Raw genomic sequence first — 26,733 nt, forward strand, 5'->3', positions numbered from 1 at the left:
TTACTCCTTTTTGTCACACACTAAATGTGTCTTATTGGCTGGAGGGTGCCCACCAAGATGTTCTTGAACCCGGGCCCACGGGTACCTTGCTACGCCACTGGATCCCCCTCACTATAGTTTTCAACCTTGGACGCCTTAAAATACTAAGCTAGTTGACCATGAGGTGAAATGGAAAGATGCGAGTGATATTGGTTTGTGATGATGGTCTTGAAATTTAGATCTAGATAGGGGGAAATAGACTGAGGCGCCGAAAGAAGTCGATATTTTGATGAAATATGTAAATTGGGAAAATGATAATAAATAAATAAGTATTTTGTATAATTCTAATTTTCTTGTTACTCTAGGGCTCTATGTGAAAAAAAAAAAGAAGATATATTTCTATGAGATATACACATATAGTTATACAGTATAAAAGTAAAAGTATTAATAGTTTTTTTTCAGCTGCGATAACCTATATAATTAATAGAATTATATAGGTCTGTGGTGGCAACACATAGTAAGTAAGATAAAAACTGGCATTGTTTGAAAATCAAAACAAAACAATAGATATAGAATCTAGTTCTAGTACTAGCGATGTTACAATATCCGGTGACACACCCCTTTTTTTAAATCAAAAAACTGTTTCGACTTTTTTCTGACATTTTTTAGACACACCTTAAAGGCGCACTTTGTTAACCTATTAATTGAATACTTCTCTGTAAAAGAGTTATAGTTTTTGATTGACCAATAAAAATGGCTTCCGGGAATGAAATTACGCTTTCCCACGTGGAGTAGAAGGTTACCAATTATTAGACTTAAAAAAAAGGTTCGATTTCCCTGTGTATAGTTTAAGAAGCTCAACATTCCCACGCCTTTTGACTCTCCAGTATTGTAGAGCATTTTTCTGGCTAAATTTCAGTGCTTTACTTTTCACATAATAATGAGCACTTTGGATGCTATTAATTTTTTAATATTTAGCAGTTGAATCTAATGCTGGAGGCCATTGTTAACCATTGTAATTTTAGCCATCTTGTTTACATGATAAGATAATAGTGATTGGTCAGATTGGTCATGTGACATCTAATAATTTTCTGATAGGTTGAATTATTATAGCAGTTAAAAAAAACTTAGACTGAAATGATGTCAAAATGGCTGACATTGATTTATTTCTGCAGTTACGCATTTTGAAATAGATGTAGATTTAGATCTAATGGGTATATAATAAGCAGCTTAGTGTTCAGAGATTTTAAAAACAATAAACCTTCCTTTGAAACATGTTTTTGGACTAGTTGTTTAATATATAAGAAATGGCAAGCATATTTATTCAACACATTCAAATCTCCTCACATCGTGCCCATTGGTTGCTATGATAAGGACAAGCACACATAAAAAATTTATTTTCTTTCAACCAGGAATCATACAGACATAATTCATATAAATTTAGAAGGCTCATTCAAATCTACAACATATCTGTCAAGAAGATTCTTAAAATAATTTTTCTGAAAAAAATTGTAACATTCCTACTAGTACAAATACAATACTTTTTCAATAGTTATAGTGATGATACCAATAATACAATACAATAGACAATAGTCTATAGATCTAGATCTAAATATTATTCTGCTCCTAATGCTAATCTAAATGTCTACTATTATAAATTTTATACATATCTGGATCTAGATAACCCTCTATTTAGTCTATTATTAATATTATAATTATAATAATAATAATATTAATTATTATTTAGTTAATTTTTATTTTTAAATATTTACTAATTTTGAAATTTAGGTTAGATAAAAAATTAAAAAAATAGATCACATCTAGTAAGTTCTAGTCCTCTACTCTACCTACCTCTACAGTTTTTTAGATGTAGAATGTAGATAGATCTTCTTATTACTAATACTATACTAGTCTAGTCTAGATTCTAGATCTACTAAGACTATACTCTATAGTTAGTAGTATTACTAGTACTAGTACTACTAGAAACTATAGAGTTTGTCTCTACTCTACTAGAGTATCAGTATGTTACTTACGAAGACTTAGTCTTAGACTTACTATTTAATTATTATTTAAAATTATTATAATACTAACAACTTACTTAACTTACTATCCAGGTATCCTAGATATATATTATATACTGTCCTGTACCAAAACAAAGGGAATGGTTATAACACAGCTTCTCTACGCCTTACATGCTCACAGTGTCACACTGAACATGAAATCTATCTTGTGGTAAACGAGTTTGCTATTTAATTATAAACCTCTGTAAAAAGCTTGGGGTTAGGGCGTGGAGACGGAAGGCCCAGGAGAGATCTGAATGGAGGGATGTGTTGAAGCAGGTCATATCCCTCCATTGGCTGTAGCGCCACTGGGATGGATGAATGGCAAAAGCCAGTATGAGCTGCTAACAGTTACGCTGTGCAGGGCATGTATCACGTATGGGGGACAAACATATGCCAAAGGCAAGGTGGTAAGCATAGCAGAGGTGGTCAGCGTAACAGAGGTGCCCCACAGAAACGTTTCTTTAGAAAAATAACGCAATGTTTTAAGCCTCTTAAGAAAAAATGCGCCATTTTACTTTGTTACTAAGTGACTGTTTTACCCTATAACGTAGAGATTTGCGTCACTTGATGTTTAGTAGATAAGCCATAATGAATATATACTAATTGCAATATTAAATGTCTGAATGTAACCATTTGAGAAGTTACATTGCAAAGACTTTCTTCCAAGCCAATAATAGTACTATAGTTTTACGCAAAAGATGCAATGTAAAACGACAATGTGAGCTGTGGTTTGTCTAGACTGTAGAAGGACTTAAGAGACTTTATATTTAAATGCCTTACAGTACAGTTATATTTAGAACCAACTGAACACTAAAGCAACTCTTCAGATTAGTAGTCTTTACCCGATCGTTCATTTTCGTAATAAAAAAAATATTCCCAAAATAACTTCAGGTATATATCCTTTCTTAAGAAATTATTTAACCGAGCGAGGCTCGGCCACCTGATACTATTATAATATATATTAGTAGTACTAGAGTCTATCTATTCTATAGTCTATAGTTGATAGTTACATAGTACTATACTCATAATACTGCCACTGAGTACTACTACTCTACTAGACAATCTATTATTATATCTATATTTAAAATATTTAATAGACTATAGACTTAGTCTAGATTTATATAATTTATTTATATTTTATAATAATTATATCTACGAGACGTAAAATGCCACAAAAATATCTAAATATTATAGATATAGTACAGTACAGTGGTACCTTGATTCAAATGACTCTGAACTTGAACTATTGATCAATTTTGGTCTAGGGTTAGATCAAAATATTTAACTTTTCCTGTTTTGCAGAATTTGTTTATTCAATGTATTGAAAGAAGAACTGCTAATCTTTAGAATAGTCTAGAGCATACATTTCTTCAATGTCTGCAATTTTTACTTGAAGCTTTGACATGAGTGAATACAAAAAGCATATATCTGACAAATTGTTCTAAAATATTCAACATCAGTGGCTGATGTACACAGCGAGCATGCAATATGAATGGTTGATGCTATGTATTATGGGTCATTATCAAGTGCATTTTATCATGCCATTCATTATCTAGAGACTGATCAACCCAGTAAACAACCTAGTAAACACATATCTAGTGGTGGAAGCTTTACATCTTTTGATCTTTCATTGTTGAAGGAATGTTTGAATATAAACTAGAAGATATGAACTAGTACATTTGATTTTATGCCATTGCAATGAAGAACAGTGAAAAAGCCAGACTATAAAAGGTTTTAGGCTCATGCTGGTCTGTTGGAGGACATGGACTTTTTTTGCTATCTCTGGTAACCCTACTTATGGAATACATATGTTCTTCAAATAAATCTGTTCTTAACCATAATTCTGGAATGAATTATGGTCAATAACCAAGGTACCACTATATGTATAGAATATATATCTATATAGATCTAGTCTAAATCACAATCCAGATCTATATTGATAGTCATAATAAATAACTATTTGATCTGATCTAGAACAAAACAATTATAGAAACACACTGTTGAACTAACAAGTCTGATGAAGAGACTTTTTTTTTACTGACAATTCACAATTCAAAGAATTAAATGGCATTTGCCAATCAGAAAATTCAACGACTCTTACGTGCTGATCTTTCCAAAAAAGGCTCAGTGGATGAACCTATTGTAGATCTTGTGGAATTTATCAACAGTTTGCCACATTATTTTACAACTAGCTCATGCTCTGGAAGAATTTTAATTTTTGAAAATGTAAGTATATTAGGGGACTAATTTTATGTAATTCTAGATCTATGTTAGTTCTGATCATCTCACCACTACCTTTTTTCTGAAAAAATTAGGCCAGCTACAAGATGAGGATTTTACAATGATCCCCCTTTAATAGACACGACATGTGCCTTAAATGTCTCTCACAATTTATTAATGGTCTTCTAGCCATTTATTTATACCTGCATTCTTTTTACAATGATTTGTGCACTTTAGATGACAGGTGAAGGGCATTTCTGCAGCTCCAAATGGTGTGGTGCTGGGACTTCGCTGGAAAAGCTTATTGGCTAAGAAGGACCATGAATGTGCTTTTTTTTCTTATTGGGAGGTGGGCTTAAGAAAAAAGCTTAAGAAACACTGCATTACATTAACACAAAAATAAAAAAAAAAATTTTTAAGATTAGAAGAAGAAAAGAGGGTCACTACTCAACATTGAAAATATAGGCTAATTTGTATGTACGGTTTCATATCTTTTATAACAATCATTTGTCTTTAAGTCCAAGATCTTGTTGAAATTGTACAGCTTCTCCAAGATAACCCCCCCCCCCTACAAAAGAGATTGTACAAGAGCGCACTCAGCATGCTTTAGCATGGAAGATGCACAGTACAAAAAAAAATAATTTAAAAAACATGGTTGGTGGTTATTCACTTTCCACTGTTGTGAATGCTATTTCACTGTATGTATATGCGAAAGGAAATGTCAGAGTGCTAATGACCTACTATATTATTTTTTCTTCTTTTTAGGATTTACAAGCAGATAAAAAAGGATGCAAATGGTTGTATGTGTCCCATACTTATGTGACCTTAGAAGAAATCGTAAGTTTCTCATAACACAGACCTATATTACTCAATGCATAGCAGAAATCGACTTGTCTGGAAATTTAACATATTAAATCCTTTTCAGTTGACACATTTGACTGCAGTACCAGATGAAGCTGTATTTAAATTTGAACCATTCATTATGCATGTTCAGTGCCAAACATTGGAAGATGCTCAGAAGTTGGTAAGCAGTTCACTAGTTTGTCAACACTTGAAACAGTTTCTTGATTTATTTGTCCAGTTGTTTACTTTGAGTCTTTAACTGCTGAAACATTTTGTTGATAAGTTTACTTTTTTTTGTTTCCAATAGCACCAGGCAGCAGTGGCGGCAGGATTTAGAAATTCAGGGATTACAATAGGAGGCAAAGGAAAGATAATGATGGTATTACATTTGGTTTTTCTAATTTACATACAAATATTGTAGCACAGGCTAAACAAAATTGTGTTTAAAGTACAAAGTAGAGATGAAGCTATTTTTCTGTCTGGACTTTGCAATGTTTTGAATCATTACAAAATCACTTCATTATTGAAAGCAATTTTATGGACTTGAATGCATTCGTGTGAAACTGCCATAATCTTTCTTTCTGGAGAAACTTCAGAAATGTGTAAAACAAGCAGAATAAACAGCCATATTTGTTTTAGAAATATTTTGAAGGACGCTCTATTAATAAGTAAGCTGATGAGACCTGTTTTACAAATTTATAGTAAGAACAATACTATGCTAACAAGTGATGTTAAATAAAAAAAAAACAACAACAAAAAAACAAATGAAGAAATAGCTATATTATATATATAGAGAGAGATTATCTAAATAGGAATTTAGATACAAAAAATATAGTGTAGTGCTTAAAAAAATATAATGTTTTGAAAGACCACTTATTATCATACATGTCCTTTTATAAATGATAGTTATACAGACTGAAGGACATATTAGAGCTCACATTTGAGCATGGGATCAATGCCTATTGGCTCAACACAAATTTTCTATTGTGCTTAGTATAATGATAAACAGTGACTGAAATATTCATTTTTCTAATTCATCAGATAATTGATAGCCTTGGAAAAAAAAAATTTCTTTAAAAATATGAAGCATTTAAAATATATTTTACATGTAACACAGATTGCTTCAGCTTCAGTGCTTTTATTAAATAAATAATTTTTGTGTCTAGGCAGTGAGAAGTACCCATTCACTGGAAGCACCTCTTTCATCTGAAGGAAAGCTTATTGTTTCACAAGAGGTAAACAAATTATGAGTTTTCTTTTTCATTTTTTTTTTTTAAATTTGGTTTATGTACAATGACCTGATTAGAACATGCTGTTTAAAGACTAATAATTCAATTAGTGCTCTCATAATGTGACTTAATTCCTGAGCACAACTATGCTTACTGTTTTCAATTAATTTCTAATTAGTAACCAACTACTGACTTTATTTCTGGAGTTTGCTGTTTTAAGTGCTACTTTCCCACCCCATCACACCTAGTTTAAAAAGTCTGTTTCATGTTTTAGTTGAATGAATAAATTGGAATTATTTTGTCTGAACAGTATATCAAGTTTCTCATAGAGTGTGCCAATAAAAAAATGGAAGAAAATAAGAATAGAATTCACAGGTTTGTCTATGAGTGTCTTGTATGTCTGTATGTAAACATATGCGCTACATAGAAAGAAAATAATAAAGTGCTAACAGGAAAAAAAAAACATAACATTTAAAAAAATGTCTAATAATGAATGCTGATATTATGTTAGGAAAGCTAGCCAGATATTATCTGCGACCTGCGGGTTTTGACTTGTGTATTAAAAACACTTAAACAAAATAATACTGTTAAAAGGAAATTTTTTGTGAATTTAAAAATATTATAAATGGAACTATTAAAATAGCTAATAGACCTAAATCCATTTTTTAAAAATCAAAACATTTGCTTATATATGTATATAAATAGATATAGATACAGATAAATTTAGATCCAGATCTAGATTCTAAGAAATATGAATTCCATAGTAGCCTGGTCAATGACAAACTGGTGTTGACCTACATCCAATGAAATCTGAAATAAAGACTTGTAATTAGATCTAAGATGGCTAAAATATTGTAGACCTAGATTTAAATTTGGTAGAATACATATACTTTCACTAAACATTCTTGATCTATCAGTTTAAGAGTGACTTGAAGGGCATAATTAGCTTATTAATTAAGTATTTTATGTTAGTATATTTATTATCCCCATATAGAGCCTCATCTCAACCTTTTGCCATGTCAAATCATTGTATGTCTACGCATGTAAGCTGCACGAAATGTCATGAATGGAGCTATTGAAATGTATGTGAAGACGGCTAAAGTCACAGCTACAGTGAACAAATTTATATAAAAATGTTTTTGAAACAAAAATTTGAAGGTTAATTTTATTAAATAAAGAAATGAATAGACTATATTTTGTATGTTCATGTGTAAAAGTAAAAAACAATCTTTGCGAGGAGTAGATCTATCATCTCCTTCGCAAGATGTTCTGCTTTGCGCATGCGTGGCTTTTCGCTAGTATCTAATGGTTATGCTAGCCCTGGGTGTGGCAAAATATGTAGGCCACGGGATATACTGCATTCCTCACTAATCTTCGGACTCGAAGACAAGCCTTATTATTATTAATGTAAGAAGCATGAGATATCATGAATGGAGCTATTAGAATGTAAGTTAAAAGTAGTAGCTATAGAAAACAAATGTATGTAAAAATGTCTGCGTGACCTTTCTGGCTTGTCCCATCTAAACATGGCTATATGATCTAGATCCATGAAATTGTAATTCTTTTATAGCGTTGGTCAACTTTTTTTTTTTTTGAGGGTGTTCAGTTTGTTTTAGGGCTACTTTACATAATGGTTAAGTTTGGTCAAACAGTTTTGATTATTATTTGGGACATACATATTCCTTACTTTCTGCTTTATATTACAGATAATTGTATATACATTCTTATTTTTGTCTGTAGGTTCTTTGAGTTGGTGAAAACTTTGTCTACAAAGACTGAATCCAACAAAACATTGAAAACAAAATGTCCAGTCAAGAAAGTGAAGAAAGTGACACATTCTGAGGATGGAACAAAAGAAACTGAAACTGATTTGTCTTTATTTGTCTTTGATGTTTCATAATAAAAGGTTTGGGTAACATAATGTCTGTTGAATTTTGTTTATACACCCGGTATATTCAATATACTTGTATTACCGGTACTGGTACATACATAAATGCAGAGAACTAGAAAAGGTTGAACTGCTGGTTGAGAACCTCTGTTCTAGCATGTAAAAGTCCAATGTTTTCAGCTGTTTTGATTTTTGGAGCAGATTCTATAAAACGTTGGTCTAAAGCTTTCTATTTTGTGTATCAGTCAGTGCTGTCTTCACAACTGTGTTGTCTGGGCTGATCTTAGAAACAATAGCTTAGAAGAAATACAAATGGAGTATTTTGTGAAACCAAGTGATGTCTAATGATTGAGTCCATCATGCATTTATTTTCTCATAAAGTTCAGCCATCTTTCTATTATTTGATCAGTGCTGTTTGCTCCCACAGTGGCTTTGAGCGGGTTTTAATCATCATTATCATGGAGTGAAAGTTACAGACATATAATTGTAACAAAAATTTATATTAACAAACAATATGTTTGAAATCCAAATTATGTAATAAATGTTCAAGCTAGTCCATTTAGTCTAATTGGAAGTGTTTTGTAGATATTTTTTTTTTTGTATGCTAGAAAAAAAATATTATTACTCGTATTGGAGAGGCCAAAGAAACAGATGACCTTTACATCATCTGCCCTATAGACCACAAGGTCTGAAAGGAGAAATTTACTTCACTATTGAAGAGGCATCAGGTTACCCCTCCATACAGCAAGGGGGTTCAAACTCCTCTCAGTAAGGATCCAGTCACTTTCCTGTGTTTTGAGCCTCTGAAATTCATCCTCCTGGCATGTACAACACACTTTTTCTCATAATGTTTAGGAAGAGTTCATGTCAAAATAGGTTGCATTAAAAAAGGGTGAAATAGTCAAATACACACATGAAGATTAAGTTTAATAAATAGGGAGGTAGAATTTGAAAATATTATTTGAGGGACATTAGAGATAATTATAGCATATGTACGTCTGTAATGGGTGTGATCCCTTTTTTTTTGTTATGCCAAAGTTGTCAACATAAAGATGTATGATAATTGAAAGAAATTAGGAAATCGAAAAGAATCACATTTTAAAATGTCTTTTTCAAAACGTTTTGAGTTGATATAGTTGTATACCCCTGTTGGGAAAACATAAAACATTTTTAAAGGTCCTTATTAGATGAAAAATGTCTCTTTTGTAAATATTTAAATTTTTGAATCCTTGTCATTTTACTTGGTTCATTTTTAAACCTGGATTTATAACTACAATGAAAATAATTTAAAAGTAAATCTCGTCCACACACCCGCATGTGCATTGTCAAGACGTAGCGGCCCTCGAGAACTGCAGTTCATTCTAAGTGCCAGTATTGTTAGTTTACTCTCCCTTTATATGTAGCACAGTATTTGAATGCCTTTCAATTTTACATTGTAGCAAGTACAGCAAAATTTTCTTTGCAAAAATATTATCTGCAAATTCTGTATGAATTAAAATGACAAGTGCTTGATTTTTGTAAACAAATAGTTCACAAAGTACAACTAAAATTGTTTAGTGTAAGATTTCTGCAGGTTTATATTATTTGTATAGTTGTAATGTCAGCTGCATAACCAGATGTTGCATTTCTTAGTAGTTGATGTTCATATATCTGTGAGTGTCCCTTTTAGATTGATTTTGAATGAACCAGAGTCTGCACTGTATCAGTCACTACCTGCATTATACCATTCCATCTAACTCCAGGTACTTTCTAACAGAGTGCTTGGCTTGGAATAAGTTTGCGACTATTGATAGAACCAACAAGCACATTGCTACTAATATTTCTAGCACCATATGTGGTAGAGCATGACAGAGGTAGCTAGATGTTACTTTAAATATTTTTAAACAGATCCTTTCCTGTACATATAGCTTGCATACTGATCAATTCAGAGAGTTCTTGATGTTACAAAGTGATTATGTATGCCTTGTACAAATAAAAAGTAGGTGTACATCCACTCAGAGAAATAATCTTCAATCCAACTTTCATTACACATTCAATTCTTCTTTTCATTTAGATCTATTTCTCTTACTGGTCAGATAGTCATTGTTCAAAGTTCATGAAGCATTACTTGGACATTGGACAGGCAGTTTGGTTCCAGTCAAGGCAATAAGTACAAAATGATTTATCTTGAATATTGTAATGGGACTGTCTCATTACTAATTATTATAACAATAAAAAATATTAACCATTATTCATTTGGAAAAATTAGTTGACAAAGGTATTGTGATAATTGTTAGCTGGCCACATGTGGCTTGTGTTTCTCTTGTTACTGACTTCTACTTATAATTGTTGTTTGAAGAATTCAGTGTGGTCTCAAAAAAAACAAACAAAAAAAAAACAAGAAGTATTCATTTCATAGCATTTCAAGGAATGAACAAGTCCTATTTAAAAACCAACTGAATGTTTAATAATGAATTGAACAAGACAATGAGAACTGGAGTAACACTGGCACATGGAAGAGGAAAATACTAACAAAAAATGTGTTAAAAAAAACAAAGTCTGACTGACAAAAACATTAAATTACAATCACAATGACATGGTCCTAGATGTCATTAATGACATTGTGCTGTGAGAAATCACAAAAATGGTTTACCATTGGGCACTTAATACAACTTTCATCAAACACAAATGTTGGATCAAATTTTAAAAATGTGTTCATTTCTGTGCACAGCAATAAAAAATGTCAAGCTACAAAAAGAATTATTTTCACATTTTTCAAGAGGCTGGGATGGTCCAGTACACAAGTACTTAGGTAATACTAATGCCTAGCTGTCAAGATTCACCAAAATAAAAAAAAGGCTAATGTAGTATATGCTATATTCATAATGTAAATATTAATTTATAACAACCAGGCAGCAAGTGGCTTCCAAAGGTCTGGAGATCACTTACAAAGGCTGAAGGATACACATTTGAGACCAAAAGGGAAAGCTATTGCTGAAGACAGGCGTAGACAAAAAAAGTACTTAACAACAGGATGACAAGGACTTTGTGTTAGATGTGGCAAAATATATAGATCACAGCTAGGAATGCCATGGGAAATACTGCACCTTAAATTTCAGACTTGAGACAAGTCTCTATATATTTAAAAAATCATTTTCTAAAAACATGATGATACAAACTCTTTGATGGCCCCTGTGGGTCAGTCATCCATTATGTTACACACAAACTCACATGTAGATCCCATTCACAACTTTAAACCAATATATGACCATTATTGTCAAGATCAGACTTTGTAGGAAAAAAACTTAATCAACTTTTTTGTTTTTCCATATAATCTTGCTCCCAAACAGCTATTTAATAACTTAGCCTGCATTTTATCATATTGTTTTAAAAGTGAAAAATAAAAATTAGCCATTGCATTTATTTTTAGGATGCTGACAGTGAATTGAATTTTCATTCGCAAGCAATTGTTTTGTGTAATACTGTCTTTTTAATTTGTGTTGTATATGCATACTTAATTTTTGAAACAAAAGAGTAAAACCATCAAACATTATGAATAGATGACCATGACATTTGTTTAATTTTTTAGATTAAACCTTACCCTGTCCCTACAATAAGCTTTATTCATTTCAACTAACACACTTTCATAAGTCAAGGTGATAGGGAAATTATATACAGTTTGATTCATGAGGACTCAAGTGCAAATGTTTCACTCACAATGACTAACTCTGCAGCTTTTTTTAACACCACTATTTCAAGGGCCACCATGACACATTGGAAATAAACTAAATCAATGTTCAACAAAGCAAGTAAATCAAATGTCATTCATAAAGTTACAGCCGCTCATCATTCTTTTATTGACACATTCAACATCAACTTTTTATTTTTGTTAGACAGTTGGAAGATATTTAGCAAAGTGTCCAATTCTATTGGTTGTGAACTTGGCTGATGACGCAGTGTATTTGCACTCTTCATGATCAAACTCTACATAGGGTAGACATTGACTAAGAAGAGAATGTAGAAATGAATTGTTCAAACATGATTATTTTTGTGTTTTAGTACTGTCTTTGTCTGCAATGTTTACTAGTCTGTTCTCAGTCACAACATTACATTTTGTTTGTGGGAGTTCTCATTGTTTAGTATAATCTGAGTCCTGTCAGCAGCTCAAACCATTGGATGACAACAGATGTCAGAGATAGCTATCACTAAGTGATTGATTGACAATGGTGTTCAGAATTACAAGAACTTTGAATATGGTACTAGATCTCTTGTTTTCACATATATTATAAGTTTATTGAAAACAATTATTTTAACACTTTGACAGAAGGCAAATTAAACACAAAATTTACAGTATAAAAAAAAATACAATTTATTTTGTATGCAGCAATCACAGCCATGAATTCTTTCAAACAGTGAGTGTATTATATATGTAAAATATTGACTCATAGAAACAGGAACAATTGAAAATCTATTGGATCAAAGGAAACTTGTAGAAAACATTCAGTTCAGACAGAGAAATGTGTGGTGCATGTAATATCTGAATACAAAATCTGTAGTAGAAATATGAAAGATTTTAAAAAGTTTCAAGAAAACAGTGTTTTTAAAAAAAAAATAAAAATAATAAATTTATAGTAATTTTGTATAATTAAAAAGCCATTAGCCCACAAATTGAAAATACAATTATTCACAACAAATCAAATAGTCCAACTAATGAAAAAAATATCAATTCTTTGTTTTGTTAAGTATATTTATGTCTAAGCATATATCAATTGTTTGTTTTGCTAAGTAGATCTATATGCTTACCTCAATTCTTTGTTTTGCTAAGTAGATCTATATCTAATTAGTGTTTTATTGAGGGTGTTGTAAAAGAGGAATATAGTTTTTCCTTGCAAATAAATCAAAGGAACATAACATACCAAGTTCTATGGTCATCTAATGACTAGAACGTCAAGTGACCAGCATCTTTATTTTTCCATATGGATTGTCAGATACTCATTAAGTGGTCTTAAGAGACAAATTTAAAAAAAAAAACAAAAAAACTCCCAGCCTCTTCCAGATTTGAATTTCAGACCCTTAGTTTAATAGAATAAACACAATCAAATGTTCCTTGGTCTGTAGGCCTACTTTGGTTCTAGCTATTCAACCAACCAACATCTGATAGTAAGAATTTTGGTTTCTCAACCTAGACTCAGACATTGAAGAGGTGTAGTGATCAAATCAATAGCACATTCCATTTTATGATCTCATAAAATGATAATAAGCTAATTAAACCCCAAACAAAAAACCAATGTAAAAGTGAACTAAGGCCAACCATTGCTTAAAGAATACATCCCAGGGCATGTTGTGGCCTACACAATGACTTATACTTTGTTAAATACAGGCAGGGGTCAAGTAGTCAACTCTGAGTGGACATCTAAACTGAACAATACAAAAGGAGCACTGTGGACAGTGGTAAATGAACCACAAGCTAACAACTGATTCTGGTCCTCATATTAATTCAGCAGCAAAAAGATGTTTGAAACAAATATAAAAACTTGTGACATTTTTTTCAAACATTAATTTAGTGTTTATCAAAACATTATGTCTATCAAACATTAATTTAGTGTTTATCAAAACATTATGTCTAATTCCAATCCTGTTGAACTGTTCAGATCCTAGGAAATGAATAACATATTGTGTGTATAAAACCACTCAAAATAATGGCACAGAGTCCTAGATAAAACAGTTGACGGAAGAGCATTCATTGCAACAATATTATTACATTCATTTTCAGAACTGCTTTATTACTTTTACTTCAGATTTTTTTTTTCAAACTATTAATACTGAAAAATTGACTTGCCCCCCCCCCCCCTTTTTAAAAAAAAAATGCACTTATAATATTGAACATGACATCAGCTAATACAATAAAACAAAAAACAATTTTAAAAAAGCCCAACAGAAAGGAAAAGCAATCAGCAAACAGTCGTTAAAATTTGTTTCAAAATATCAGAATAATTATTTGTTGTATAAACAGATGGGTTAATGAATACAAAACATCAACAATTGAGAAAGTTTTGCAGGATTATAATGAGACCAGATGAATGAATGAAAAACAAAGAGACCAATTGAAAAAGTATTCAAAGAAGGTAGTATGTACAGAACATTTCTACAGTGAAATGTCAAGACTCTTGTTCTGACCTAATGCAGACTGAAGTGTATATTTCAGAAGATAATAACTGGCATCAAAAAATGGTTTACATATTACTATTAAATGAAGCTGTTTCACTTTTGGTTAAAAGCTAATGCAATTGAAGCTACACTATAGGCCCAACTTCCAAGAAAGTATTAAGCTTTTCAATAAAAGTCAATTCATTATTTTTGTGTATTTACACCATGAGTGCTCTTCTTAGACTAGGAGAGAAAAGGTTTTATTTTTATGTTGTTTTTTCTTTCTATTTTTAAATTAGAATATTTGCAGAAGTCTTTAATGAAAATTACTTTTAGCTGTATTTTTTTCAAAACCATATTTATTAAAGACCATAGGCCCACTTGTAAATAATATATATGCAATATTTGTATAAGGCTCATTAATCCTGTGTATCCAAAACTAAAGCCAATGGATGTTGTTAAAAATATCTTTATATCATTTATGTTTATAAATAGATATTTTAAGTTACACATATTGTCTCTAAATGAAAAACTAGACTGTGACTACAAACTCTGGGTTGACATAAGAAAAGCCTGAAAATTCACACTGGTCTAGATTCATGATGAACAGTTTATCCGTGGGGGTCAGTTTGGGAGCTTCTGAGGTGAACTCTCTATCAAAGTTGCTGACATCTTTACGACTTTTCTGGGAAAGATAACAAAAACAGGTGAATGTACAACAATGACTATAAAACCATTTGTCAGTTTAGGATCATGTCTAGGACATCCAATAAATGTTCAAAGATTGAAAGCTAGATTTAAAGAAAATTTCACCTTGAAGGTCACAGTAATCTAAATCAATAGACTTGAAATGTAAGCATGTATTATATGTAAGAATCACTAAGCTATTTATAATTTAAATCAGTAAGGTTGCAGCTACTATATTACAATTATAGGTAGACCATTGTATATATAGTAAAGCATTCATGCTACTAGAATGATGAACATGCAGGTCTCTTGGATAAGTCTTAATTAACAAGAAAGCATTCGTAATAACACAGAAACATCAATGTTATGCAAAAAAACAACAACAACAATTTTTGAAAAGCCTATAACTTATGTTAGTGTTGAAAAATAATAATGAAAAAAAGCATTAGATCCAGTTTAAAGCTTAAAAATAAATGTACCGCCCACCACGTGAAAGTGCATATCAAACAAAAAAAGGACAAATAACTCGAATTGGTTCATTTTTTAAGGGCAGATGATTGGATAAGAAAGACGTTATGAAAAGTAAATCTGACTTACCTTCTCTTGTTTCACTATGATTATTTATCCAAGGAACTAAAACTAGATGAAATCAGTCTCTGAGGTGACAGTGAGCTAACCTACAACTTTAATGTCATCACTACTTCACACACACACTTCACTATTGAAGTTGGTACACTCAAAACACAAACTTAAAACTGTCAAACTAATCTTATCATCAATAGGTCTGTTATGAGGGAAGATATCTTTAAAACAAATATAGAAAGTTGATGCCAAAAACAAGTGACTCCCCCCCCCCCCCAATGTAATGAAGTGTTGTATCAATACTTTCTTTGTTCTACACATTTGACTACATTTTGTAATTTCACTACTCTTCCATCCCCAGCACTTAGTTTCTCTCCTTTGTGTAGTTTGTGTGTACAATGTGGGAGTAGCATTAGAGCCTAGGCCTCAATCCATTGCTTTAAGAGACAGGTGAGAAATTAAACAACAAACTCATTGCCTGGGGTGTTGGGGCTTGTCAAAAGAACAATTTATTGATTGAGGAATTACATTATGTTTACAATGTTAATGATAGAAAGTATGTTTTAAAACAAAAAAACAAAACAATGTACAATGCACAAATTGTTTATATATAATATATTTATAGATATATTTCATTTTAAAAGGTATCACAATCCAATGAACCGCTGGGGAGAGAGATATAGGCTACACACATTGTAACCTCACCAAATGAAGTCTCCAAACATTTGCATAGCTAGGATAGAACACACTTACTGAAAGGCTGAACACAATCTGACAACTGTTGGGGAGAAGACATGGACTCAAATGCCCCACCAAATGTTCATGACTCAAAGTTGTACATGTCCAATTACTTTCAGATAAAAGGGTGACAACTTTGAGCAATGAAATGCACATTCTATGACCAAGTGTGTCCAGAAAAAAAAGTTTCAAACCAACTAATGCTGGATCATTGAAACCCCTCTGATCACACCACTCTCTCATCCACTGCACTTAATGTTGATTGAGTTCCATGTCATAGATTTTCAAGATTAAAATCACTGTGGTTAACAGAGTTGATCTAATCACTTTTTTATTTATTTCATCAAAAAGCCACTCAAACTTTATTTTCTGCTGTTTGACTTTGTAAAAACCAGTAGCATACTTCTTAATAATCCACTTAGTATTGAGTCTATAAACAATAGTTGAGTTTTTGTGAATGACTTTCCTAGACTCAAAATCAAATTTGAGAGAAAATAAAAAGAGAGCAGCTGGGTTCAAAATCAAATCCAAGTAAAATCAGACAATATTATAACCTTTATATACTGGATGTTGAGTTTTTTAAAGTCAAAAAGTATTTAGGCAGCTATATTTCAGCTAATGAAAAAAAGTTCCAACAGAGTAGCACTGAAGAGTAAATGCAAGATAATGATAAGAATACATTCTTTCAACAGATTTGTTCTTATTTCAAATCTAAAATTGAAAGTTTCTTGTTTCTAGAATGTTATTTAGAAGTATTACATATTCTAGGGAAACTCCAGTTGCTTTCTAATCCAACAACTTTCACAGAATAACTTGTGAGCCTTTTGTATATAAGAAAAACAAAATAAGTTTATGTTCCTAAATAAAAGATCAATATTTTAGAATGAAATATAATAAAATGATATTATAAATAATTAAATAGACAAAGGTCGCTAACATATTGACTCCTGAAACATAAACTTATGAAGGTCCAAAAAGATTTGAAATCCAGTGCATGAGCAAACCAAATAATGTCCAGGGCAGATATACATGATTGAAAGCAAAATGTTGAGCACATGGCAACAATCATACAGCGATGTATATGAGCAATATGAGTCACTTATCGGGACAATGGTCCTTGTCATAAACAAAATCTACATTAAACCACAAAACCCTAAGACACAAAGGCAACATGAAGCGAGACAGAATGAATTAAACCAACTGTCATGAAAACTTTAGCAATGAAAGATTGGTTCAGGCTTAGTCATTCATTACACAATAAAATCAATAAAAAATCACGTCAAAAATTCAATAATTAAAAAATCCCAACATGTCACTAAAAATGTGGTTTCAAACTTTTTTTTTCTTTCATCATTAATTATATTAAAAACTAGCACTTTGACTACTTTCCATTATTTTTTAGATGGAATGTCCAATAGTTATTTTAGTAGCACACACTATCTAAGCTTGAACATGACCTTTAATCTTGTGCTTGCATTAAAACTGACACAGAACATAAACAAAAAAATGTCTGCAGATATCAAGACAGAACTACCACTAGTCTAAAAGATACTCAGACATTGGAGCCAGAACAAGATAGTGGTTTTGAATGATCAGCTCATTTAGGACTAGATCTTGTCAACAAGACACACAATGAGCTGCCTACAAAAGAACAAATATGCCCAAACTTGTACATCTGAACAGTTTGATCTCAACATAGTGTGAGAGTCTACAACTTGAGCCATTAAGTAATAAGAAGACTATTTGTATCAGTATTACTTCTCACTTTCAACAGGTTTCTAAGCTAGATTGTTTACAAGCGTCAAACCTCAGTCTCAGGGTTGGCTACACAGTGTCTAAGTTCCAGAGTCAACTAGTCAACAGATTTCTATAAAAGAAGCATAGACTAGACCTACAGATCATTACAGAGGCTCATTCAATCAATGGTCACAGCAAGAGATACTCATTTATACAATTAGTTGCAATTTCTATCAGGCGGCTATAATGGTCTCAATCAATCATTGGCCAAACGACACATACTTTGAATCCATGACATAGAAACTTAAACCATCATCAACACTGTGATAGTGTACATTGGTGTTACTACAATCATTTGAAGCAAATTAATTATGTTGATTTTTAAATTAACACAATTGGTTTTAAATTAGTTGCATATTTTCAAAAATGTAATAATTCTGTTTATAATGCTGTTAAAAATATATTGCAATAAAGCGTGTTAAAAATACAAAATAAAACAACAAATATATATGTAAGTAAAGAAAAAAACAATTGTTTAAAACTATACATTAAAGCAGACATCTGTCAAGGTCAAGTTTTTCCTATTTTTTATGTACACAAATAGATGAATTAAAAATCATACACATTTTTATAGATGACTGTTGTGCTAGTTTAAAAAAAAAATCCCCTTGTTTATCTGTGTTTTACAATATAAAAAATAAAATTTGAACTAAATATTGACTCCTATAGACAATCTCTGAGCATTTTTTACATTTAAACTCAAGTTTTGTATAGGATTACAATGAGAGATCCAGAGGCACAAGACTTTGTCTCACCAATATGATTTTAATAAACATTTTATTTGTATACTACAACACAAGTCTCAGCAGCAGAAAATAAATAGTGAGACTTCAGCAATGAGCTGCTCAGGGGCAGCAATGTAAATAATCTTTTTTTTTTTTTTAAATAACTTGAAGGCAGCCACAATGAGGCCTGATTTTAGAGTTTTCATTCCCAAGCCCTAAGTTCTGGGTTTCAGTACTGAAGGGGAGGGGATACAGAGATTTTTATAGGGTTCTGAGACTTCATTCTTTTTACCTTAACTGACTATTGGCAACACTTGAATTCTTACTTGAACGTAACAATTTTAAACTCTATGGACTAGTATTTAGAATTTAAAACAAACAAACAAAAGGTGGCATAACCTTGGAAAGAAATGCAATCTTATGATAGTGGCTTCTCAATACAAAAAAAAAAACAAAACAACAATACACTCCACAATGGTTCTATGAGCAAGAACCAAAGTAAGTAATAGTAAAAAAGTAAAATAATAGTAAAACAATTTTTTGCTAATTCAAAAAACCCCCTTAAAGATTATCCCCCATTAAGATTGAATTTATTATTCATAGTTGATTGATTGTATATCTTACACTTTTACCTTTAAATATGGTATAAATTTTTTTCGCATAAAAAAATATCAATTGATGTTAATAAAATAAATAAGTACAAAAAAAATAATTAAAAAATAAAAGATCCAGGCAACTAAAATATAGTACAACTTTAGTGTCTCATTACTAAACATTACAAAATGTGTAGAGCACAAGAAGTTGATTGTTGGGTTTAAAAGGTCAAAGAGAATGAAACCAAGAAATCTGAAGTGATCAAAGTGCATTGAAAATGTACATTTTGATTTCAGAAATATTTGAACATGCAATTGAAGAAACTGAAACATCAAACACATGTAAAACTTATTAAATATGTGTAGAGCCTAACAGTAGACCCTATCAAACACATGTTGACTCTTTCTAAAAACCCTTGATATTCTATACAAACAGTTCATAAAAGCTCAAAGACATTATCTTCATTAACTTTACTAGGAGTTGTGTGCAGTTGAATTGAGTTTTACTAACTGTACATTAGTCTACCTATATCTAATGTATGAATATCTTCAAAGTATTAGATCTAGTCCCAATATAAACAGTTGGATAAACAAAAATATTTTGCATTAATAGTCAAGACTTGATCAAATCTACTTTCTTGAACAAGTCACTAATTTTATTATGCCAAGTGTATTACTGAGCTGTTTCACTGAACATAACTAGGCGGCTTTTTTCAATGGACATTTTGAGCAGTAAGCAAGTCTTTGAGAGAACTCTGGTAATGACTAGCAGTCTAGTGGGAACAATCAAGTTTAACATACAATAGTATTTAAAAAAAATAAAAAACTTAAATTGTAAAATACACATCTGCCATACAAAATCGTGACTTTCTTCAGGGCTTTGAATTTTGTTTTTCTCATAACTGTTAGCAGTTTTAGTTTTCTTTCTCATTTATAAACCAATCAAAAAAATACCTTTAAATCCAGGTCACTGAAAAAGTTCCTGAAGAAAGTCACAAGTTGTGTACAACTGAATGCCAAGTGTAGGGAACTGAGTGGGGTCAGTGAATGGCAAGACGTGCAACAGTGCACAATGTTAGTTACAGTGAGGTCGTCTCCTGCTCCTTCTGGAAGTAAGGGTTAGTGTAGGTGAAGCCTTGGAACACTGTCTCATCAATGTTTCTCAGCAGCATCTTGTCGATGGGGGTCATCTTCATTGGAATCTTGGTGAACAGCTTGTCAAAGTTCTCAGCTTTCCTCCTGTCAGACTGTTCACATGTGTCAGAAGGTTTAGGTTGGTGATAAGGAAACAATGTATTAAATCAGTCAACTACTAACAAGAACAAAACACACAGCTACATTAAAACAAGATGGAAGAAGTATTACAATTAACAACATGACCAAGTAAATATTCTAATCAATGAGAAAACAAAAAACTAAAAAGGTCATGAGAGAGATGTTTATAAAGACTGAAAGTAATTCCTTGGATTCATTACCAAATTTACACCTGTATTTTTATTCCTCAAAATGAAAGGGATTTTAACATCTTAAAAAAAAGTCAGAAGTCAGTAGTTGAAATATAAAAGTATTACCCTATAAATCAGTGGTTCATATCAAGACCAGAGTGCCAAAAAACTTAGTGCGCCGGTTCAATCAAGACATTTAGGCAACAAGAATGTTCAGTTGTACAAACACACAGACAATGGCATTTGACAACATCAAGCTCTAGAATCTAACACTTCAGCACAACATCCACCTTGGTCACAATGCACAGGAAGTAGAACAAAAAAAAAGATAACAAAAGAAGTCAACTAAAGAAAGGTCATGCATCGGGCAGACATATTATTTTGTAAACTTCATTTTAATTCTTTAATTGTTTTACATTTCATTGTTAACAAAATGGCTTTTATGCATTATTTATCTTATCTCTGAACTAAATATTTCACTATTGATTAGATAAAATCTCATATACTGATATACCAGAACAAGTCTAAAATCTATAGAATATAACTTTAATTAAAGAGAAAAGGATGTTTTAAAAAGTGACAATTTAAAGCCAGTAAAAAAGCCAGATATGAATCAAATGCCATGGCTGTGAGATTGTAAACTGAGTCTTCAGAAATGGATTTGGAACCCATTTATTTGAATCCTGTAGAGATTAGATTGTCTACCCTTACAAGTCAGGACCAGTTAAAATAATTAACCCCATGCATTATAAGAGAAACCTTCAAAACAAGTGAATTGAAACAAAAATTAAAATTAAAATACCCATCAAATTAAAGAAAAAAAAAAAAAAGATAAAAATGAAGTGCATTTTAATGGTGATATAAATATAGAGAGACCCAAAAAATAATGGTCATTATGACCTAAAGTGAAGTCAACAGAAAGCTGACACCCAACATCAACAAGGCAACTAATGTAACACTAAGAGTTCACATGGATATCAATAAGATGAGACTTGGATGAAACATTCTATTACCTCATGAATTCCAAGCTGCTTTTTCAAACAAAAACTCCCTAACACATGCTAGTGGACCCCACGTTTGGCAGAGACAGTGAATTCAAATTGAAATAATAACTTGGTATGAATATCTTCAATGTATTAGATCTAGTCCCAATATAAATAGTTGAATAAGTCAAGGCTCTACTCATTACTTTAATCTGTAGAACCATTTTTTTTTTTCTATGGACATAAATGTCACAATTGTGACTTGTATTATAAATTAAAAAACAAAACAAAAAACACAACACATAGATGACTGATGAAAAGTGAACTCAAAGACTTACAATTTTAGGTTTGTATGGAGGTTGCACTTCTCGCTGTTCTATTTTTTCCCACACTATCCTTCTGAAAAAGGCATGGTCCTTGATGTCTCGCTCACCTGTAGGACCACAGCCTAATCTTTTTGTAGGCGTTTTGGTCAATAACTGGAGAAAGAAAAAGAATACCTTGCACTAGACTAAAACAAACACATTTGTGGAATTGCAGAATACATTAGTTAGAATTTCTTAGGGTAACTGATGTATAGCACTACCACAGTACAATTATTTATTGAATAGAAATTATGCACAAATAGATTTTAAATTTAGAGCAGGCTAGCTTGATTAACTCACCAAAACTTTTGTAAATGATGTATCCAGCTTAATTCATATAGCTCCTAAATACACAATATTTAGGCCAGGATCATGGACTCCATAGATTTTTAAAATTAAATGCCTGATCAGTAGCACAAACTTTTTGAATTCAAAGAGTTTGATGCTAAATTAAACCTTTTCAATTATTCAATAATTAGACATGGGCTTAAACAATCAACATAAATCATAACTTGAGCTGTTCAAAGTGTCAAGTCCCTTGAGTCATTCTAAATACAACTGTAATCAAGTCAAAAAAACTTACTCCTTTACATAAAGAGACAGCTTCCCGAGACAATGCTTTAGGGTAAGACACATTGTGATCTGTGATGGATGTAAACAATTCTTCTTCATCCTCTCCATCAAATGGGGGCTGTTCAAAATACAATTTATCATTACAATATCTATTCATTGCTTACTATGGTGTGATCATTATTATCAAGAGCCATTTTCTAACTACATTTTTCTTGTTCCTAATTCAACTAAATAGCCAAATAAATCAATGAAATGAATCAAATTCTAACAATATGGTATTCATCCCCATGATACAGTTGACATTTTAGAGATTTCAACAAAATCATTTCAAACTTTGTACTGTTTACTTTATCTGAAGATTGAATAACAAATTTTGTTTGTTCTTTCTTTACAGATGAAATCTCTATATAGGTAAGAAAACAAGGAGCCCAATTTTCAATGATTGAGTGGCTGAGTAGAGCGCTGGGTTTCTGAACTGAGGGCGTCTCAGATTCAAATCCTGATGAATACTGGGATTTTGAATTTCAGGATTTTTAGGATGCCTGATTCCTCCTAATGGGTATCTGGCATTGGTTGGGGAAAGTAAAGGTGGTTTGTTATTAAGCTGGCCACATGACCCTCATTAAATGTCAGCCATATAAACAGATGACCTTTACATCATCTGACCTCTTGATCATAAGGTCTAAAAAGGGTACTTTACTTTTCTTTACTACTTGTCAACAGTACATAGAACATGTCTTTACCTGGCCTGCTAACATTTCATATAATAATACACCATAGGCCCACCAGTCGACAGATTTACCATAAGGTTGGTACAAGACAATCTAAGAGAAAAAGAAATAGATATCAAATATAGTAGACCACTATAGATCAAATATAGTAGACCACTATAGATCAAATATAGTAGACCACTATAGATCTTATATGTAAGCAAACTTCTTTACAAATAAAAACACAAGCAGTACAATTTGACAGGTTAAGTTACTTTTAAGAACAAAATCTAAAAACAATTTCCTATTATTTTAATATGTACCAATACAGTTAGGCCTCCAGTTCAAGTTGAAATGAGTGCCTGTCAACACACACACACACAATGTATTTCACATGCAAGAATGACTAAAGAGCTCCTAGTTGTTATTGAACTCATAAAAACTACTAAACCTTTTCTGTTTCACTACTAAACCTTTCCTGTTTCACTATTGAATCTACTACAATATTGTAGCAGACCAATATTTTGACTCTACAAAGATTTTAATTATGCATGGATAGGTTGTTCACATACTTTTATTTAATATTACATTTAGAAAATAACAAACCAATAATACAATTATAATAAATATAATAATTCAATACAGCAATTTTAATTGTGCTTTACTTATCAAAGAAAATTGCTTTTAACTAACACACTGTTAGAGCCCATGTTAATCTCTAACCAAAGTTTTAATTTAATAAACTAAGCCAAGATTAATGCCAATACACTTTTATAAGAAGCACTAGCTAAAGAAATAGCAACATAGCAAAGAAGACAATAAAGTGTTGAGACTACCTCAGGAGCAATATAGTCAGGTGTCCCACAAAACGTCCTTGTGGTTTTGTCCCCGAGTATGTTCTCTTTACACATACCAAAGTCAGCTATTTTAATGTGGCCTTCAGCATCCAGCATGACATTATCTAACTTGAGATCTCTGGGAGAGAACAATCAAAGCTTAGAGAAAAGTACAAACTTTGAGAGTCTTGTCTAGTTCAAATTTAAGAACATTGAATACAAATGCTAAAACTTTTATTTAAATTTTCAATTATTCTACCACAGTTCAAAGACTTTAATAATAAAGTTCCTGTTCTATGAATGGCAAAATGTTCAAAACTTACCTATACACAATACCCTGACTATGAAGATAAAATAATCCTATGGCTATTTCTGCTGCGTAAAATCTGTAACAACATATACATACAAACAATTGACAAAATTTTCACCGTAAAAGAATAACTCTGCTTACATTCAAATTTTTTTTGTTAAAAGATGGAGGGAATATAGTTACTAAAAAAAACCCCACCAGCAGCAGCAACCTCAGGAAAACATGAAAGTTTAAAATGTATTAATGGCCATGACCTCTAAGAGAAACAAATTAATAGATGAACATTTTTGTTTATTTGTTAAAGTAATAGCTAACTGATAAGTTCAGAGTCAATATTGTCATTCAATAACTGTATGAAATTGATCAAACTTATGTGGAACTTACGCAGCTACTGGTTCTTTAAATTTTCCTTCTTGTTGTATTCTGTACATAAGGTCTCCACCATTTACATACTCCATTACAAAATACAAGCGATCCTGTAGGAGCGAACAACACAGTATGAAACTTAGAAAGTTTGTTACTACTAATACTTATATAGTTTTCAAAAGCAGAAACCTCTCAACTTGAGACTCACCATAGTTTGGAAGCATGAGTGCAATTGAACAAGGAATGGAGGCTTAACAGGAAGTGCTAGAACACGTTTCTCTATCATTGTACATTCCACATCATCATCTTGTATAATGACATCTTTCTTTAAGATCTTTATTGCATAAAGCTCATCTGTACCTTTCCTCTCTGCCAGGACAACCTAGAATATAGCCGTGGATCAGTCTTCAAATCAGTGGACTTTTGCATGAAATGTTTTTACAGATTAAAGAAAAAAATGAAAAACGTATGCAACTTCCCTCTAGGTATAACAACCCACCCATTGTACAACAATCACCTTATTGGTATAACAACCCACCCCTTGTACACCAATCACCTTATTGGTATAACAACCCACCCCTTGTACACCAATCACCTTATTGGTATAACAACCCACCCATTGTACAACAATCACCGTATTGGTATAACAACCCACCCCTTGTACAACAATCACCTTATTGGTATAACAACCCACCCATTGTACAACAATCACCGTATTGGTATAACAACCCACCCCTTGTACACCAATCACCTTATTGGTATAACAACCCACCCCTTGTACACCAATCACCTTATTGGTATAACAACCCACCCCTTGTACACCAATCACCTTATTGGTATAACAACCCACCCATTGTACAACAATCACCGTATTGGTATAACAACCCACCCCTTGTACACCAATCACCTTATTGGTATAACAACCCACCCCTTGTACAACAATCACCGTATTGGTATAACAACCCACCCCTTGTACACCAATCACCTTATTGGTATAACAACCCACCCCTTGTACACCAATCACCTTATTGGTATAACAACCCACCCATTGTACAACAATCACCGTATTGGTATAACAACCCACCCCTTGTACACCAATCACCTTATTGGTATAACAACCCACCCCTTGTACACCAATCACCTTATTGGTATAACAACCCACCCATTGTACAACAATCACCGTATTGGTATAACAACCCACCCCTTGTACACCAATCACCTTATTGGTATAACAACCCACCCCTTGTACACCAATCACCTTATTGGTATAACAACCCACCCCTTGTACACCAATCACCTTATTGGTATAACAACCCACCCATTGTACAACAATCACCGTATTGGTATAACAACCCACCCCTTGTACAACAATCACCGTATTGGTATAACAACCAACCTATTACAAACTTGGTAAGCCCAGTTTATTTCTAACACTGTTCAAAATATTCTGGTACACTTGATTAGCATTTTATTATTTCTTTCCTTGTAGTTTTTGTTCGATAAGACTATTTTAAATTGTTTCAATAGTCTTAAGGAAAAATATAATCTGATAGAAGAAGACTTGGAAAAGAAATGGAAGCTTTAACTCTAGTTAGTTAAATGACATTAAATAATATGAAAATGATAACACAGGAGAAACTAAAGAAAGCTGTCAGGTAATGTGATATGCTCTATA

At 32.0% G+C, this 26,733-nt stretch overlaps 2 protein-coding genes across 11 annotated transcripts in view; one reads left to right on the forward strand and one right to left on the reverse strand.

The window, feature by feature from the left end:
- The first annotated feature begins 543 nt into the window (after positions 1–543).
- On the forward strand, positions 544–8,255 carry LOC106063801 (tRNA wybutosine-synthesizing protein 3 homolog). Of its 9 annotated transcripts, XM_056021021.1 has the most exons (9): positions 2,046–2,211; positions 3,345–3,913; positions 4,017–4,268; positions 5,028–5,099; positions 5,188–5,286; positions 5,413–5,484; positions 6,272–6,340; positions 6,645–6,709; positions 8,075–8,255. In XM_056021021.1, exons 3-9 carry the CDS (start codon positions 4,107–4,109, stop codon positions 8,232–8,234), a joined length of 699 nt encoding a protein of 232 aa, XP_055876996.1. In that variant the 5' UTR covers positions 2,046–2,211; positions 3,345–3,913; positions 4,017–4,106; the 3' UTR covers positions 8,235–8,255. The 9 variants fall into 9 exon arrangements, with proteins under 9 accessions (XP_055877001.1, XP_055877000.1, XP_055876999.1 ...); XM_056021026.1 differs by lacking the exons at positions 2,046–2,211; positions 3,345–3,913 and adding an exon at positions 544–564; XM_056021025.1 differs by lacking the exons at positions 2,046–2,211; positions 3,345–3,913 and adding an exon at positions 1,784–1,802.
- Positions 8,256–10,645: 2,390 nt separating this feature from the next.
- LOC106063800 (calcium-dependent protein kinase C) overlaps positions 10,646–26,733 on the reverse strand; it is a 108,685-nt gene continuing 92,597 nt past the window's right edge. The window contains exons 10-18 of one of the 2 annotated variants that reach the window (XM_056021017.1): positions 25,267–25,440; positions 25,077–25,168; positions 24,706–24,768; positions 24,383–24,521; positions 23,580–23,660; positions 22,847–22,954; positions 22,237–22,377; positions 20,554–20,717; positions 10,646–15,033 (exon numbers count right to left, since the gene is read on the reverse strand). In XM_056021017.1, the coding sequence (XP_055876992.1) occupies positions 14,973–15,033; positions 20,554–20,717; positions 22,237–22,377; positions 22,847–22,954; positions 23,580–23,660; positions 24,383–24,521; positions 24,706–24,768; positions 25,077–25,168; positions 25,267–25,440 (1,023 nt within the window). In that variant the 3' untranslated portion in view covers positions 10,646–14,972. The remainder of the gene's footprint in view (positions 15,034–20,553; positions 20,718–22,236; positions 22,378–22,846; positions 22,955–23,579; positions 23,661–24,382; positions 24,522–24,705; positions 24,769–25,076; positions 25,169–25,266; positions 25,441–26,733) is intronic. The other variant, XM_056021019.1, reaches the window with a different exon arrangement.

The sequence above is a fragment of the Biomphalaria glabrata genome, chromosome 2, assembly GCF_947242115.1.
Source record: "Biomphalaria glabrata chromosome 2, xgBioGlab47.1, whole genome shotgun sequence".
Classification (NCBI taxonomy): domain Eukaryota; kingdom Metazoa; phylum Mollusca; class Gastropoda; family Planorbidae; genus Biomphalaria; species Biomphalaria glabrata.

Excerpts from the sequence above, each read along its gene's own strand:
- LOC106063801 (XM_056021026.1), top strand. The coding sequence starts at position 4,107 with ATGGCATTTGCCAATCAGAAAATTCAACGACTCTTACGTGCTGATCTT. Across the intron at positions 4,269-5,027 it reads GAATTTTAATTTTTGAAAAT|GATTTACAAGCAGATAAAAA; the intron begins GTAAGTATATTA and ends TCTTCTTTTTAG. Across the intron at positions 5,485-6,271 it reads GCAAAGGAAAGATAATGATG|GCAGTGAGAAGTACCCATTC; the intron begins GTATTACATTTG and ends TTTTGTGTCTAG.